The sequence below is a fragment of the Ascaphus truei genome, chromosome 5 (assembly GCF_040206685.1).
Source record: "Ascaphus truei isolate aAscTru1 chromosome 5, aAscTru1.hap1, whole genome shotgun sequence".
Lineage (NCBI taxonomy): Eukaryota > Metazoa > Chordata > Amphibia > Anura > Ascaphidae > Ascaphus > Ascaphus truei.
In genome coordinates this window covers 152,786,437-152,805,086 of record NC_134487.1, presented here as the reverse complement: position 1 = coordinate 152,805,086, position 18,650 = coordinate 152,786,437, and the positions used below count along the sequence as shown (strand labels likewise).

At 37.8% G+C, this 18,650-nt stretch overlaps 1 protein-coding gene across 7 annotated transcripts in view; it reads right to left on the bottom strand.

Moving 5' to 3' along the window:
- Positions 1–382: 382 nt before the first annotated feature.
- The window catches only part of NR3C1 (nuclear receptor subfamily 3 group C member 1), a 224,674-nt gene continuing 206,406 nt past the window's right edge, over positions 383–18,650 (bottom strand). For all 7 annotated transcript variants that reach the window (XM_075601049.1, XM_075601052.1, XM_075601050.1 and 4 more), the window contains exons 7-9: positions 17,677–17,807; positions 15,707–15,864; positions 383–11,625 (exon numbers count right to left, since the gene is read on the bottom strand). In XM_075601049.1, the coding sequence (XP_075457164.1) occupies positions 11,473–11,625; positions 15,707–15,864; positions 17,677–17,807 (442 nt within the window). In that variant the 3' untranslated portion in view covers positions 383–11,472. The remainder of the gene's footprint in view (positions 11,626–15,706; positions 15,865–17,676; positions 17,808–18,650) is intronic.

Here is an 18,650-nt window from a genome sequence, read left to right as displayed (position 1 = left end):
CCCCCCCTCCCCCACTGTGTACACACAAAATTATTTGCTTCTAGGTGGCTCCCAGCATGGGCTAGCGCTAGTCCTAGTAATGGCCAGTAATATAAATACAATATTCAGAGAGCCGAGCACTCCCTTCTGATGCAGAAAAACCCTCACATTTATTAGGTGAAGTACAATAATCACCTTGAGAAAAGGGCTTTGTAGGGCCAAAATGTGAGCTGCACCATGACCCACTTATTATATATCACACAATAAACTTGGGGGTTGGTGCAGTAGAATTTCGAGCGCCTGGCTCTCCCTGTTGGATATTTTTTCAATTTGATTCTGGAACGTATGCTGTCAGTGAATGTATGACACAGGTACAGAGAAACAGTGCATCAACAACAAGAAATAAAATAAAAACATTTTTTTATTTATCTTCGGTAAGCAACAAGCAAGAGCCAAAACAAACAATTGAAAAACATTGAGTTAAAAAAAAGCAGGTTTTTATTATGATTTCAGTTCTTTATTTAGACTTATAACCTGTGCACAGATGAGTGACTGCTTTACCCAAACAGCAAATTAGGAAAAAAATAAAACAATGCTCAACAGCTCCACACAAGACTTTACAGTCCAACATTTCACAGAGTAAATGAAAAGACATTATTACTACAGAATTATAATTCAGCATGAATAATAATAAAAAAACGACTTTTTTTTTTAAAAAACAGGAGTCACTTGTTGTAATTTTTTGTACAGGGTTTAAAATTACTGTGATAGAAAAGAATGGAAAAAAGCATTTTTAAAAAAAAAACATTTTTAATAATGCCTTACACCATTATAATATAGGATTTGTCCCCATTATATTTTTTTAATATACAAAATAGAATATTGACACTGTTGAATCTATGCATATACTGTAAGCAGGTTATTCAGGGGATATTTTAAAACACAGCCTTTTTTTTTTTTTTTTACTCTTTAAATCAGGGGAAAAAAAGCCTTTTCACTCATTTTTAGAGGTTCTATCCTTTCCAGGTTATGACAATTTGGAGGTGCACACAGGAGAAACCAGCATCAACAATGAAGGCAGAGAATGGGCTGCACAAGGAAACAGTTTGTTTCCATGTTCTTAGGGCTGAATGGCCCATCAGGCTTTGGGACGGCCATGTACTGAAGGCCTGATTATGTTTTGCATAAAACAGCATCAATCAGTATTTTAAAACAGTAATACCTCTACTTCTTCAGTTCTAAAAAGAGTATTTATTTTGTAGTGATTGAGTGATTTTATGCAACAATACTCTTCTTATATCTGTTGGTCTATGTACAACCACCTTCACTGACTTACACAGTAAATAATAATGTATTTTATTTCAGCTTATTTAGAAGAAATCGAAAAAAATATAAATAGATAAGAATTTCATGTTCTTTAATTTTTCTTAGATGAACTACTGCTGTAAGCCTATGGCCTTTCCTTTAGGTGTACTTTACCAAAACATGCACTAGTCCTCAAGCCCCCCGAACAGGCTATTCTGTTGCTTAAGAATATACTGCAGCAGGCCATGCTAATTTTGCTTTTCTGTCAGTGGGCGGTTGAGTTATTACTTGCCATGTGCAAATGTAGGGGGGGGGGGGGAAGTTACTTCATTTGAATCCAGTAAAAGTGTAATTTAGTCCTTAGCCGAGCTTCTTAAAAAAAACAAACAAAAAAAATCAGCGCTTTATGACAACATGCGACTCATAACCCATTGCAGGGGTGTTGCCAAAATGCCACAAAATACACACCCTAATCAATAGTTAATTTACACAGAATTATACAGTTACATAACACTAATTAGAATTCCACGAGTACTACTGTTTTGACTGACATTTGGCCTCCTGAGCATGTTTGATCTATTTTGTGGCTCCACTGAAGTGATGATTTGATATTCATAACTGATGAGTTTGACCATTTGATTATAATACAGCAACATGACAGTTAATTGGCTTCTGCATTATGCACTACACTAGTATGAAGTCACATTCATATTACAGTATACAATAATCCCCAAGTTAGCAACCCTAAAAGGGCCAAGGAATCACCTAAAATAGCATTTAAAATAGATTGCATGAAAAACATTTAATCTTAATTTGTCTTCTCTCATTCACGCCAAAACTCAACAATGCGTGAATTAATGGGAATCCCAAGGTTGACGTCCACCTTCTACAATCATTTTGCTGTTAGACCTCAAAGGGACACTCTGGAGGTCATTTTGCATATACTTGATAAACTTGCTTGTCCCATACCTTAGCTACAGTACATGCTGAATACCTATTACTATACAACCAGGGCATATAAGGACAGTCGCGTTATCAAGAAAAATGCAGAGCATTTGCTAAGTTCCCATGACCTAAACAATATCATTTGAACACTAAAGCACAAAAGGAACGTTCACTGTTGCCATTAGCTAGTGGCTCATCTAGCAGGAGGTCAAGGCATGAACCACCTCAGAAAAGTCAAAATAGGACATACAATGCATGCCCTTATTTAAAGGGGAATTTGTCTTCTAAAAAGGTGTGTCCCCAGTACAGCTCATGTTCCTGTAAGATTGCTCATTTCAGTTGAGAAGACTGCTGGTGATGCCGTATACGTTTCTGAAGTATCTGTATGCTTTTTGCAATTTGTCAGCAGCAAATAAATGTAGCAGGTACTTCCTTTGTGTACAGATATCAAGGATCGGTTTAGAATAGAACTAGAATCTTACAGGGGGCAAGATGTATTGTATTGTAATCTGACAGATTCTGTCAGTAACCTTACATAGCCTACAAAATCCAACTAGTACTGGTTGGGATTCCTGGACTATTCAAGCTAAAATCTTTATGCTCCATTTGCTTCTGCTGCTATACTGTTGTTCTACAGACCATATCAATAGCATTGTTGCATCTGATTTTGTCAGTTGGTATGAATGGTGTTAGTGGCACATCCCATTTAAATTATTTTAGCTTTGATGAAATTCTACTATAAAAGGTGAATGATTATTTTTTTTTAATATGGTGAATGAATACCAAGCAGTTTTTACGCTATATGTGAGAACTAGGGCCCTAAGATGGCCAAAATCACACTTTCTTCATTAGTCTAACTCAAGAATGACTGATATGTAAGAAAAAAGAAATTGTCCAGTCGAATGAGAAAATGCACCAAATAGGACAAATGTTACCCAAGTACAGCACTCCAGGCTGAAGACATGGATTGGTCTAATGAAGAATAAAATAAAAGCCCAACATAGTTCCATTTATTATCTTTTTTAATTACAACATACCAGAAACATGAATGATTGAATATTCAGAAGGGCGTGTGTTAACTGTTATGCACATATTTTCAATGCAAAATTCCATTACTGCAGTTATTAACATTTGTATATATCAACAGCTGGGTCCAAGCACGGAAAGGGATATACGGTACTTGCCGAAGACTACCGACAGTACAATGGCAATTCAGCATATTTTGATTCTAAATCATTGTAGATTTAATTACTGGAAAGCATTTTACACTCGAGCAAAGCAGTCAGGAGTAGTGTTAGAATGAAGTTGTGATAATCGGGCACAATGTATTAGCTGTGTACCTGCATAGCAGTAACAACACAGCTTGAAATTCACCATCAGACAAACAGACCACAAGATTTTATAGATGTAATTTATATTATAAGGCACAGGTACCTAATTCAAGGCAACTCGAATTCTGACATGAATATCTAGTCTTACTATTTGAGTTGGTTATACAGGAGAGTGTTTTCTACCCAAACTTATCCAATAACTATAATGCTCACTTTCAGAACAAATCTTATTTTTCTTCCTTTGCCACCAATGGCTCTCAAGTGTTGACACAACTTTCCGCAATGTAAATGCTCAATCTAAATTTAAAAAGTGATTTGTGTACTGTACAGTATGTTTTTCACCAAAACTAGTACGTGTTTCACATCCCTGATTGCATTTGATCTTTAACAATGTCAGACAACCTTTCTGGGTTGATGAGGTTTAGTGTGAATTGTAAACCTGACAGTGGATAGCTGAACTACCTCTCCTATCTTGCCAAGTAAAAAGCGATAAAGCCGGTTTCAGAAAATATCCACACAGCCATTATAATCACGTATATTTTTAACAAAAGTGCTTTCCCCAAGATCTGGGTATTTATATATGTATACATACAAACACGAATGCAAGTAAAAAAAAAAATATATATATATATATATATATATATATATATATATATATATATATATATATATATATATATATATATTTCTTGCACGCAATTACTTTTAAACTCAACACAGTATTTGACATGTATGCATGGTAACTCTTTGTGGCCATTCAGAATCAGATTTAACCCCCCCCTTTTTTTTTATACTGTCTGCCCAATAATGTATTTTCCTATAGAACTGTGCAAAATTAACGGAGCATAAAGTACCCAACACACACTTCCTATTCTTCATATTTTCTTGCAAGAAAATACATGCTATTAGGTGAGAAATGAATGCAGAGTAGGTGTGTTAGACTTTCTGGTGTAATGCAGCTGCCAAAAGTTGCTGATTTAGACAGTGCTATTAATAGGTCTATGTATTGCCATGGAAATTGTGGCTCTTTAACCCATTAGTACAGGTCAGAGATAAAGCCACCACAGGTTTTTGTGGTGTTAAAGAGTATACGTGAAGCGAACCAGTAAATGCTTTTGGTAGAGGGGTATAGAGAGCGTTAGCTTAGAATGTATTGGGGGTTCCTTCAGTAGCAAATAGGCTAATATGCATTGGCAAAATGGAACGAGATATTTCCAAATAAAATTTGTTACGAGTCTAAACACTGACTCTGAGTAAACCAGTTGATGCGAAAGGACTCCCAAACACATCACAAAACAATGTTTTCTAACGGGGAGAAAGGGAATATACAGTACTGTAGGTTAGTGTACTTACTGTAGGCACTGTCGTGCAAAAGCACTGGAGAAGGATCAGGTCCAATAGTGTAAAAGGGGGTAAAACCAGAACACTTGTTTTTTCCCCATTAACTCACTACCTACAGTATGAAAAGCTCTGCTTGCAGTTCTCTTTGGCAGTAAAGGACTAACGGCACACACTAAACTCGGAATGATCACTACAATATTCTGGTCAGACATCCAACTTTTTCAATATATCAGTTATAAAACTTTAGTTTTGTCGAGTTTTCACCTGTCTATTATCTCACTGGCAGCTTTTACCATGGCAACTTCTGCTGTTTTAATGTGTGGATGGCAGCGACCACTTTAATTTGCCTGCAATATACATTTTCCGCAAATGAATGTCCATAATGCATCTATAGAATTTTTAAATGGTGACACTTAATACAAAAGCAAAATGTTTCTACAATTATAAATGGGGGGGGGGGGGAATATTTGTTTTTATATGTTGAATAGAGGAGATTTAAGTACTTCAGGACTAATCTGTGAAAAGATCCGTGGTCTACAAGTATGTGTAAAATAAATTGACTTTCATTCGGTTTGTTTTTAATGTAAATGTTTTATAGCCACTTTTAGCCTCTCTGGCAACAAAGTGACAATGAGGAAAAAGGCAGTTTTAATGCAGTAAAAAGCTCAATGAATAAATGTCACTGTGATTTTCTTAGGGCCCAACAATCCAGCCTTGGGTGTTTTGCTTTGTCACGTGTAAGGAACATGGGTCCAAAAGCAAAACTAGTTTTTGTGGGGGAGGGGCCAAGTTTAAAAAGACTAAGAACTACTGGGTTATGTTAGATCATTTTAGCTATAAATTCATATAAAATGTTTGCTCCTATGTATAAGCTGCAAAACAATAAAAACAATTTGATTGCCATTTTTTTGTAATGTGCTTTGCAATAAGAACAGATACTCTTATGATTACATTCTTAAAGATTTACAGTGAAGAGGAAATAAATGACATAAAATAAAATGACGTTTTCCCACGCCACCTGGAAAACAAAGCTTTAGTTGCCTGACAGGAAAATAAAATCCTTACTGTGTTCTGCTGGAGACAAGTTGGTTATTACACTGTATTTACATATTGCTGGTACCTGTATGTTTATTATTGCCAAAATTGTGTTTTTGTGCTGCTAGTGAAGCTGTATGCAAAATAAACCACAAATGGTAGGTAGCCTGTTCACATATCACATACGCACAATCAAAAGTAAATCCCTCATTCTTACATTGGAGTTTTTCTAAGTAGCATTCACAGCCTTACTGTACAGCTTGCAAGCGTGTACAGCAATTGAGACACATTGGGCTCGGGATTCTTGGTAGTGAACTCCTTTCCCTGTGGAGGGCAGGGTTGTAGGCACTGCAGCACCAAGAATTTGCCCATTCGGCAGTAAAGGGGTTATAGGTTTCAGATGCAACACATTCAAGAAAACCCCCCCACAAAAAAAAGCAATCTTATTTTACACTGTACAAAGAGATATTATACAATCATTGATTACATTGTACGTTTATTAAGCCGTAGGCGGGCCCCACTTTCTTTTTTTTTTTTTAAATCAGATTTTAAAACGTATCTATACTTTTTGGAAACTAAGAAAAACATAACATAGAAATAACAAACAATTCCCATTCAACCTTTTCTGATTTTCATATTCTTTGTATGCATAATACGAGATAGAAAACTCAAGCCCCCTAAATAAACTACTATATGTATTTGTTAATGTGGGCCATAACTTGAATCAAGGTTTTCTGCTGGGTGCAACTAAAAAGGGCTTCTAGAGCTTTTCAGGGGTTTTGAAAGAGAATGGTCTAATACAGGGGTGTTCAACTCCAGTCCTCAAAACCCCACCAAAAGGTCAGATTTTAAGGCTATACTGGCTTCAGCACAGGGGGCTCAATCAGTGGCACCTGTGCTGTAGCTGGGATATCCTAAAAACCTGACCTGTTGGGGGTCTTGAAGACTGGAGTTTTGCACCCCTGGTCTAATGTGACAAGCCAAACTAGTCACCCTAGGCCACCAAATAACTCCAGGTCATTGGCATAAGTGTGATTATTCCAGTGCCATGCTACCACCTTTAAGCTATCATCTCAATGCTGTATTGGATTTACAGTCCTCCTTAAACACGGTCTAATTCAGGACTATGGACCATATTTACTATCCAATGCTCTGCCATAAGGCACATTTTGCAGCTGGCAGACATCGTACCCCCCATTCAGTTGAATGGGCCATAAGTTATCTTATGGTATAGTGTTTAGTAAATATATGCCTGTATGTCCTATGTTGCATTAAGAACATTAACAAGTCTGGTCATGAAAACTATTTAGCGTCATTGGGACAGGTTGATCAAGTTGTATCGTTAATTTGGCCCCAATCCTCATTGAATACTTGATGCAAGTTGCACGGTGATGTTTTGGAGTAAGGTTACTAAAGGTCTCTAGATCACTCAAACATGTCAGTCCACCGCTATCTTAAAAGTGGAGGAAAGTAGATAGAAGATTGAGAAGTCATATCCCAGTGTGAATAAACTATCCAAAATGTATGCAGATAAAGCAGTGAGCCGTCAGTCCGAGATCACAGTGGGCTGAAGGATAAAAGATTGATCCTGCTGTGAGGAACGAGGGGCAACTGAGAGCCTGTGGGAAGCTTATACGTAGCACGTCTGTAATATAAAAGCACAACATTCAGCAGTTCAGCATACAAATAAGTTTATAAATGAATATATAGCTGTGAAAAGTGGATATCAAGTAGTAGGCATCAAAAAGTAGCCAATTTATAGTTTCCTAAACCATAAGGGGAGAACTCTTAAATCAGCAAATAGCAAAATCTGATGAATGTGATTTGGTCTCAGCGGGATAGTCACAATTAATCTAACTATGATAAACCAGTAAAAGAGCTGACCTTGTTGACGACGTAGCACTGAGATCTATAGTCCTTACATTGCCCCTTAAAGGGGGGATACAGTACCCTCTAATTAAAAACTTCTGATCATTGTGAAAACTATTTCGTAGTTCAAAACTAATCTCTACATAGCATTTTAGAGTCCTAATTGGAAGGTACCTCTCTTTATAACCAACCTCAGAGCCAGGGTAACATGCAACATATTTCCATAAAGGACTTCAACGTACTGCTTAGAACGCATGTGGTTAACCCATTAAACTATAGAAGGAACGTCTCAGTTAATTAATTAGACAGCTAGCCCTTCAGGAACAAAGATCTTAATTGTTTCACATACAACTTAATAAAGGCAGCTTTATTTGCAAACTAAACACTAAGAAAACAAAACTATGCACTACAGGATTACGGACATTATCACAATACTTATAGGCTTTTTAAATGCCTAGCATAAGTTTACAATGGTCACCAAATTCAATAAGTGCTTAAAAACCATGTACAGAGAAGGGGTAAAAAGTGCTTTGAAAAAATATATATCTTTTAAATAAATTGCTCAACGCCAGTACTTTGTGCTTCACAGCTTGGTAACCTTTCCACTCCACAATCCAGAATATATGAACTATGCTTTCTGCATTACTATAGATACACTGGGCAACGAAGATGAGCATTGTACATCTATAGTGCTGGTAACACACTGCAGAAGTAAAGGCAGACCTGTTTTGTCAATGAGAATAACAAAAAAAACCAACATATTTGAATCATAAAACACAAAAGTGCCATCTTAAATCACAAATTGTGATTCCTTGGGTATACAGTGGCTCGCTGTTGCTTGCAAATGGCGCAGAGGATCAATTTGAGGGTTAGGACATGGGACACAAGTCAATTAGGGATTTTCTTGTATACGTCTGTAACAGTATATTACTGTATATTATTAATGCCTTAGTTACTAAAGGGGATGGCAATGATGGAACAATGAGGGATGTGGGTGTATGTATATATATATATATATATATATATATATATATATATATATATATATATATATATATATATACATATATACACACACATTTTTTTTATACCTGGTTTCATATCTTAATACTGTCTTTTTAAGCCAAGCATAGCTGGTGGAAAGAAAAGTGCTTTAAAATACTGTCCGCAGAGCTTGGTGATAGACATTTAAGATCTATACATTTATAATGCTGCCATGACCATTTCTAGATGGGGCTTTTGCAAGAACAGCAAAAGTGAGGTACTTAAAGACGCATCCCAACCAGAGACCTAGGAGGTAGAGCAGCATGAGGTGTTAAAACTACGCCAAATAAATCCTGAGAATTGCCATCATTTGTCTTTCTAAAGTCAATAATAAAAAATAAAAAAACGAATTCAGCTAGCTGCAGATTTCCACAAACAATAGTTAACCTGTGAGACCTGTAAAGTTGAAAGGCTGGTTTTAAAAACAAAATATGAACATTTCCAGTTTATTAAAACAGTAAAAAGTGTTAAACTGGTACATATTTTTTACCCTGCAAAAATCTGTGCCTTCCCCTGGTGGGATTTCATTGAGATTTGCGTGTACAAAATAAACACATTTCACTCCACTCAATACCTCTACAAGATGGCAGAGTAAAATATTTGCAGGGAGATGATCTCATTCTGGTAAATGAAGGCTAGGCCTAAGAGAACATGCTATCTTCAGAAGTTAAAAATTATATATGCAAAAACTGCCAAAGTGCTTACAAGTCCAGTTTTTTTTTTGGACAAACAAATCACACGATAAAACAGAAAAACCATCAGCACGATCAAGCAAGTTAATGCAATAAACAGTGTTTACATCATGCCAAGTCTGAGCCATACTGGGATATCAAAATGGCCGAATCATTGCGTTTTTGCCTTGCTTTCATTGAAATAACCCAATCAAAAGTGCTGAAGCCTCACCACAATAACTCTTCTTTTACATTATATAAAGCATTTCACAGTCATTATATACTGTTATCTCAAGCTGCAGTAGCCCTTTCATTTTCTACTCAACTTTCCAATTATACCAAAATGGCATACATTTTTAAAACTATAAAATATAAAATTAGTTTAGACAATTTGTACATAGTAACGTAGCTTGAAAAAAAAAAATGCTTTTTCTTTTACCAATCCAAACGTTTTCATATATATTTCAATTACCCTGCGGTACAGTGGCTTTTTAGTGACCCTGATAATTAGATTAAAAAAAATATTTTTTACTTTAACAAAATCTTAAATTGAATGGCTGATAAAAATCAATAACTTTTTTTTTTTTTTAGTTTTGACTTTAGTAATAAAAGCATATACATACACAAGCTATTGAAACGGCTACAGCGGCTTCTATATAGTATCTCTGAGCATCTTATGGCACATGTGAAACTGGTATATAGAGGGATAGATTTCTGGCAGGAGAATTTCCAATAGATAACCATGTTCTGCGCTCTGTGTCTCCAACAACAGGTCTCAAATGGTCCTGTGGACATGTTTAAAGCACTCCTTAGATTATTAAATCAGGGGGGTTCCCCTGAAGCATTAGACCAGGGGTGCGCAACTCCAGGCCTCAAGACCCCCCCAAGAGGTCAGGTGTTCAGGATATCCCAGCTTCAGCACAGGTGGCTCAATCAGAGGCTCAAGACTGAGCCACTGATTGAGCCACTTGTGCTGGAGCACAAATTGAGCCACTTGTGCTGGAGCACAAAACCTGACCTTTGGGGACTGGAGTTGAGCACCCCCTGCATTAGATCAACAGGTACATTCACTAAATTCCAAGACTGGTAACAACTGATTGTTTTTGGCCATGCATATCTACATTCTGTTTGGATCAGTAGCTGAAAGTGCCAAGAAGCCAATTTTGTTATGTGGTGTACATCTTTTTTTTTTAAATGAAGGGTACAAAAAGGCAGCTACCTCCTTTGTAACCCATATGGTTGTCCTGCCCCCACACTCCCCCATCTATTTAGGAAAGCTCTGAGCTGCCCCAGTTTAACAAATAGGGGGGGGAAACAAGACCAAATCTGTACAACAGGCATCTTTAAAGAACAGAAAAAATTATGTAAGAAAAAAAAAAAAGCGAGCAAGTTCATTGTATACATTTTGAGAGGAAATTGCTAGATCCAGACTGTAAGAGCTTAGGGGGGGCGGGGGGAAAGGCACAACTTCCCTTTTCTGATGTACACTTGTAAACTTTCATTAGGTTACATGCATAAATCAAAACTTTTTTTTCTCAACTATACAAAAAAAAAAAAATCACAACGTAAAAACAAAATAAAACAAAGATCTAGCAAAATGTATCCATCCAAATGTGAAGATTACTAGCAGAATGTTCACAATGCAGACTCTGGTTTATCCGTCTCTTTTTCTTCTCATCTCAGTCACTTGAGTGAAATGAGGAATTTTCCATTGTCCAAATCTTGGCCCTCTGTAAACCACATGAACTGTAGTGCATAATTACAAAAAGAACACCTTTGCAAGGACAATTACCATGTCTGATTTCTTAATTTTTTTTTTTATACAATAAAAGCTATAATTTGACTTTTTTTTCCGTAAGGCAACTTTTTATATTTATATAAATGCGCGCGTGTGTGTGTATAATATATATATATATAAATATATATATATTTTTTTTTACTTAGTAAGGCGGTCACTTCTGATGAAATAAAAGTTTTTTGATATTTCCAGATGAATATTTTGGTATCTGATTGCTGATGATTTCTGACAACATCTCCGGAAACTCGATACTCATTGACTTATCCAAAAAGGAATGGAAGCAAAAGGCTAGTAGATTTTCAACCACCTGTAAGGGAAAAACATAAAGATTGTAATACTAATGCAGAGGTTATTGCCGAGGAAGGCTGTGGTATAGGTATGTAGTTCTTTTGACTGCATTGTTCTTGGTTGGCATACAAACTATTAGTTTGGACCCAAAGTGCCCATGTTGTTATTGCTCACTTCTATTCTGCCTTCTAATTCCTGCATAAAGTTAAAGCTGCAGTTCAAGCAATATCCTGCATGTGTGTTTTTTTTTTTCTCACTAAATCAGTTCTGTACTATGAGAAAATATTTGTAACATTTTTTTTAAACAACTTAGAAAGACAATTTTTAGTGTATTATAATGTAATGAGCATTTTTGTTCCTGTAGCAACCATTTACAAAGGCACAACCTCTTCCTTACCTGCAACAGGCTCTGGCACACACCCTTTTCAGCCCTGCCCTCTCTCGAGCTGTGCACAAGCTCAATTGTATCTAATGACTTTCCACACTGATCCTTTTGTCCTGCTGCACTGAAAAAGTTCTGAGATCCAGAGTAGCTCAGATAGGTGAATTAAACCTTATGCCATTGCACGTGTGTATATAATGTAAAATATTAACAACTCATTTTATATCAACATTTTATATCAAATGTGTATATGTGAATGTGTACAATTAGATGTATATGTGTGTTATTAAAATGTGAATTGTGTGGGTAATTAAACACACACACTTCCACTGCGCGCGTATATGTGTGTATATATATACAGGCATACCCCGGTTTAAGGACACTCACTTTAAGTACACTCGCGAGTAAGTACATATCGCCCAGTAGGCAAACAGCAGCTCGCGCATGCGCTTGTCAGCACGTTCCGAACAGCAATACCGGCTCCCTACCTGCACCGAAGCTGTGCGCAAGCGGGGAGACTATAGAGCCTGTTACACATGCGTTATTTACATCAGTTATGCACGTATATGACGATTGCAGTACAGTACATGCATCGATAAGTGGGAAAAGGTAGTGCTTCACTTTAAGTACATTTTCGCTTTACATACATGCTCCGGTCCCATTGCGTACGTTAATGCGGGGTATGCCTGTATATATAAATATATATATATATATATCAGTAGAAGTGTGGAGTGTGTGTACAACTGTATGTAACTATTTTTGTTGTAATACCTTAAAATACAGTGCTTAGATTACAGAAAAGGTATTACCAAAAAAATACAGTTACAATAAAAGGCAGAACAGCTTCTTAAAATAAAAGGGGAAAACATAAAAGAAAACCTATACTTCATCAAATGACAGATTTTCCCCCAGAGAGGTCACTGGTAAGAGACGATTAAATATCCTATATCTGGTCTCAAATACACCTCTGTGGATATCTGATTTTCAAAATCTTTCCCCAGACTTAAATACATGACATATATATTCACTTTATTGGAGTATAGGAGTGCCTGTGCTGATTTTCTTTTTTGTTTCTTTCTCCGGACGGTATGCACCCTCCCTTTACCTTTATTTCATATTTTGTTTTGTGTATGCCCAGTTTGTGCGTGTGCCCGCCCGGTTTGTGTATCATTTCCCAGAATCCCCCTCTGCAGTGGATGTAAACACACACACACACACACACACACACACACACACACACACACACACACACACACACACACACACACACACACACACACACACACACACACACACACACACACACACACACACACGTGTGTGTCTGTATAGATATGTAGTGCATATTGCATGTATATAATTATGCTAGACAATTGCAGACCAAGATAAAGAAGCAAAGGTGATCTTTGAACTGTCTCTTGTTAGAAACCATAAAGGATTCTTCTTCTTTGAATTGTGCATTGTTCATAGCAAGTAGCAAAATCATTTGTGGTGTCTAAAGCTACGCTTATAGTGCCGGCGACGGCAGGCTACGGTCGCTGAAAAAATCAAATTGAGATGACTTCCAGTGATCGCGACCAAGCCATCGCGTCGCGCTTACTATAAGCGCATGCGACGGCGGCAATGAATTTGTTGTGACGCGATGTCGCCGGCACTATAAGCGCAATCATGGAGGGGCAGTTGCGAGAGAAGGTTCACATCTCTGGAGATTTAATTCAGTTCTGTATTCCTTACAGCCTTCTTGACTCTGTGCTGTCGTCTAGCTTCATATTGAACATTAACACCTTTTATGCAACATAACATTAAAACACCAGAACGTACTCACTTTCTTTAATGGGGGGTACAAAAGTTATGTAAAACTTCCTTGCGCCTTGTAACCTGGTGGAGAGTGTGTGTGTGTGTATGTATTATTAATATAAATAAATAAAATATAAATATATATATATCACATGTTGCAGTTGGCACTCCAAAGGTAAGCATCATCATGTAGGTGCGTATCCCATAGATAAATGAGTGAAAAAATACGGTACCATTTGCATGAGATCAGGAGACGGCACTCAGGTTGTAAAGGTATAAAGACTGTATTATAAGGCAAAACAAGGCACAATAAACCGACGTTTCGGTCCCCAAACAGTGCACCACCCTGAGAAAGGTCCTGTTTGGGGACCGAAACGTCGGTTTATTGTGCCTTGTTTTGCCTTATAATACAATATATATAGCTCAACCCTGTTATAGCACGATCCGCTGCAAAGTGGATCTGCTTATAACATGGTCTGAGCGTGGCTCCCGATTTAAAAACATCTCCATTTTTTTTAAACATTCAATGCTTTATTACTAAGGGACACACACACACACACACACACACACGATAGACATTTAGGGCCTCAAGTCCTTGGGGTTGACTCTAGGGACTAGAATAGAAGCATACCGTTGTATGATGTATCCTGTTGTGAAGAGAGTAAAAGAGTTGTTCCAGTTTTAAATACTCCTGCCTGAGAGTGCAGTTATTCAGGGGGAGTACCAGAGAGCTTTCCTACAGGGACTTCACCCAGTTCTGTTGGGGCCTGCGGGGAATGGAGGCGCTGCACCGAGTGAAGAGCTAAGCGAGAAGCCAAGGCTTGTCCTGTTCGTCCCCACTACCATCGGCGGATGCTCAGTATTCTGTGAGCCAGCAGGTGAGCAGCACAGAACACTATGACATCTCCCAGAGGGTGGGGAAAACCTGATTAACACACACACACACACACACACACACACACACACACACACCAGTGAGTGTCCTGAAACAGGATTACACATTTTCTGTCTCCCTTTGCAGTTTTCACTATTCCTGTCTCCCTTGTTCAGCTGCCTGTAATTCTCCCTGTTCCAGCAGCTAGCTGCATGTGTAAAGCAACATTATTGCTACATTTGCCCTTCACACAGTTCTAGTTGGTTGCCCTGACAACCTTCCAATCCTCATAGCCAGAAGATTGGTTAAGTCCTGTTTTACACCCCTGTCTTTCTGGCAGTTACTTTGGTCCTTAGACCCTTCCTGCTTGTCACAGGAACATGTGCTTTAGATCTAACGAGCTGGCTTAGTGAGTACATGCTTCCTCCATTACACCCCTGCAAAGCCATCCATTGTTAACCGTCCCCCCATAACAGAGCACCTTCACATAGAGAAGCACTCTCTCACCACACATTACCATCTGCAAGTACCCCTTATATTTGTTTTTGACCCCCCCATTAAAGTTGAAGAAATTAAAAGGACTGTGTGCTCTCAAAAGGGGATGAGTTAAACCACTGAACTCACTCACATCCCACATGTGATCGTGGTTCCAGAAGAGTGAGCATAGTTGAACACACATCCAATGAAGATGCGAACGTAAAATTTTGTACGAGTTTTGGTGTTACAATTACCCGTATCTGATTATGTACGCAGTACTGAGTATCTCCATCTACTCACCACTTACCCTTAAAGCTCCCGTGACTCAGCATTGCAAGATAGAGTGACAGCCTGGAGTTCTAGCTAGCCTGGGATTCCAATGATGTCACAAGGACACGCTCCCCTACTACCACTCTATGAGAAAGGGCAGTGGGGATCATTGTTGTAACTACAAACATGGAGTTTATAACCTCATATGGTATGACATGTCCATTCTGTAGGTACTTTTCCCTCTGCTTTGAAGCACAAAAATATCCTCTATATCATTTCCGTAACCCAACATGGACTTACCTCATGCATTGTATCCATTAGTTTTGTCAGTTGATAGAATCGTTGCCAGTTTTGACTAGAATTCCCTTCTCTCTTCACTATGGCTTTTCCCAGTTCCTTAATGTACGTCATACGGATTTCGTCAAACAGCGCATGGCTCTTCAGGCCTTCCTTTGGAACTGAGACATTGAGATTGTGGAATTTAGTGACCTTGTGTAAGTAATATGGGTAACTCTCCAAAAGAGTTAAGGAAATATTTATGGACATTTTTGCGTGCATTTTTTCTACCCACCATTTGCTTCATCCACATTTTATTCATGACTAAGATCTGGAGGTTTTCGGGAACCCACTTTCTTTGTATTAGGCTAACAGCGGTTACTTACATTTGTAATAGAGGATTACGTGGATACATCTCATTTGGTTCTCACCTAGCGCTGTCACCTCAGCACAATGTTTTGTGAATAGCTTAGCATCATCCCATTTATGTGTGAACTAAAGGGGACTTGTTTGTTTTCAAATTAATTTGCTATTAATAAAGCCTGATGTGCGTAGGGTTCCATTAAGATAGGCTTGAAAACCCAAGCATATACCCCAAACATTGTGTCAACCTTAGAGTCAGAACAGAAGATCACATACAGTTTAGTGCATAATTAAAATACAAAACCAGACAAAAAGAAATGCAGGAATTGAAGAAATTAAGTGTAAAAGGTCAACTGCTTTCAATGCTTTAATTAAACAGTTATGTTTTCATAGTCGGCTGTAACCTAATGAGGTGCAAGCTAAATGCAACACCACCGGGGTCTCCTACAGCCAAAGGTCAGGATTCAGTAAACTGAAATGGGGGGGTATTGCACCCCAATACTGTGTTAACTGGCATTGAATGGCATTGAATGGCAGTTAACTCCTGTTCGGGGTGCGATACCCTGAACCGCAGCTTAGTTAATCCCTGCCTAAGAATTGGTGTGGTATTGATTATAAAGAAGCCAGCATGGAACACAACATAAAAACTGAATGTGTATTCAAGCCAACAAAACACAGGGCAAAACTAGATACCAAGAAAACAAACCGCAACCAGCATTAACAAATGTAAATATTAGAAAAATATCTGTTTACTTTTCATTCATGGAATAGAAAGGACCTGTTATTAGACTAAGATTTTTAGATTATTTGCTCCTCTATCAGGAGAATTTCTGAAATAATTTGTAAGGGAATAAAAAACCAGATGAGAGATTAATTACATTCTTTGCTGCCAGGGGTGCACAAGGCTTTACAATGCCTTGCAGGCCCCTTTCCCAACACAGTGGTTATGGCAAAGAGCAAAATAGAAATGCAGACCTGTCAATGTCAACTTTTAAAACTTTTTCACAGTGTGATAGAGGGGAGGGGATGCAATGCTCCAACGCATATTGCATCATCACGCTCCTGCCGGGCCTGGATTTAACTATAAAACAAAAAAAATAGACAAAGTCATCCAGAAACACTTCTCTTACGGACCCCCATGTGAGTTCAACACTCGACTGGAAGACCGTGAGAAGGGGGTCAAATCTGATTGTCACACAGGGAAACCACTAGTTGACATTTCAGGAAAAGGAAGTTCAAAGTGAAACGCCTGAGTTTCAAACAGAACCGGTCTGCTGTACAATACTTGTATACGGTATGTTAATTAGACGAAGTTTAGCAGACTTGGGTTTTTTGTGGCCACTCTTGGAAGCACTATACTGTACCTACTATTACAGTTGCTGTTCCACATTTCTTCTGGAATTTACCTTATAGGTAGACTGCAAATCATTTAAAGATAGAGCCACCAAATAAAAATAAAACATACTTCTGCATTATAGGAACTTTGTGAAATGTTATTGAAAACAGTTCAGATCTTATTAGTGCTCAGTCACAAAGCAGCTATCTTTGAATGTAAAAATGGAAAATATGAGAGGTCGGTATGCATTGAACTTAATTACTTGATCAGGGGTTTTCAACTCCAGTTTTCTTACCTGTACACAGAAGCATCAAGGCTTTCATGCAGAGATATTCATCATATGAAACTTGAAGACGGGCTAATTCATTAGCAACTTTGAGCATATCTTGAAATCTCTCTTGCATGTAAGGTAGATGCATCCTCTCTCTAGAAGAAAATGATACATATTAACTGTAACAAATGATGACTAAGATCAGCACTTAAACTTGTAAAGGCGGAGGTAATAGAAGAATCTACTACAGCAGTGTATTTCAACAGGCGTTCCTAGGAAAACTTGGATTCTCCGGGCATTCCTAAAGGGTTCCCTGCAATTTTCAGGTTCATTTGAAAATTGTACCAAAATACAGAAGAATTTACAATGCATCTGATCTCAGACTCTCTATTAGAGAGGGTTGGGGGTCCTTACAATGCATCTGATCACAGACGTGCTATTAGAGAGGGATGGGGTTCCTTACAATGCATTTGATCTCAGATGCGCCAATAGAGAGGGTTGGGGTTCCTCACGTTGTATCTGATCTCAGACGTGCTATTAGAGAGGGGTTGGGGTCCTGCAAAATTTCACAATATAATTTTAGGGTTCCGTAACCCAAGAAAGGTTAAAAAAACAAAACACAGTACTAGAGGAAAGCATTGAAAGTGTAGTCCCTTTGAGGACTAAAGTTAACTACAATGGCATCGCAACTGGGTTTATATAGTTGCCTCACCCAAAGAACAGTAAATCGTTACATTTAGATCGACTTACTTCCTGACGAAAAGACAGTGACATAGGTGATTTATGAGAGTGAATTAATCTCTTTCTAGATTAGGCCAATTCTACTGATAACTTGCATAAAAAATGTTTTTGCCTGCCATTTGGGATTGCCCCTTTTACACCAAGAGTTTTCAGGCACTATAGTACTGTGTGTTACGGGTATATAATAAATAACATTTGATACATATAATTCTGCTATCTTAACATTGCTGAAAACAAATCAACTTTGACTTATTGCA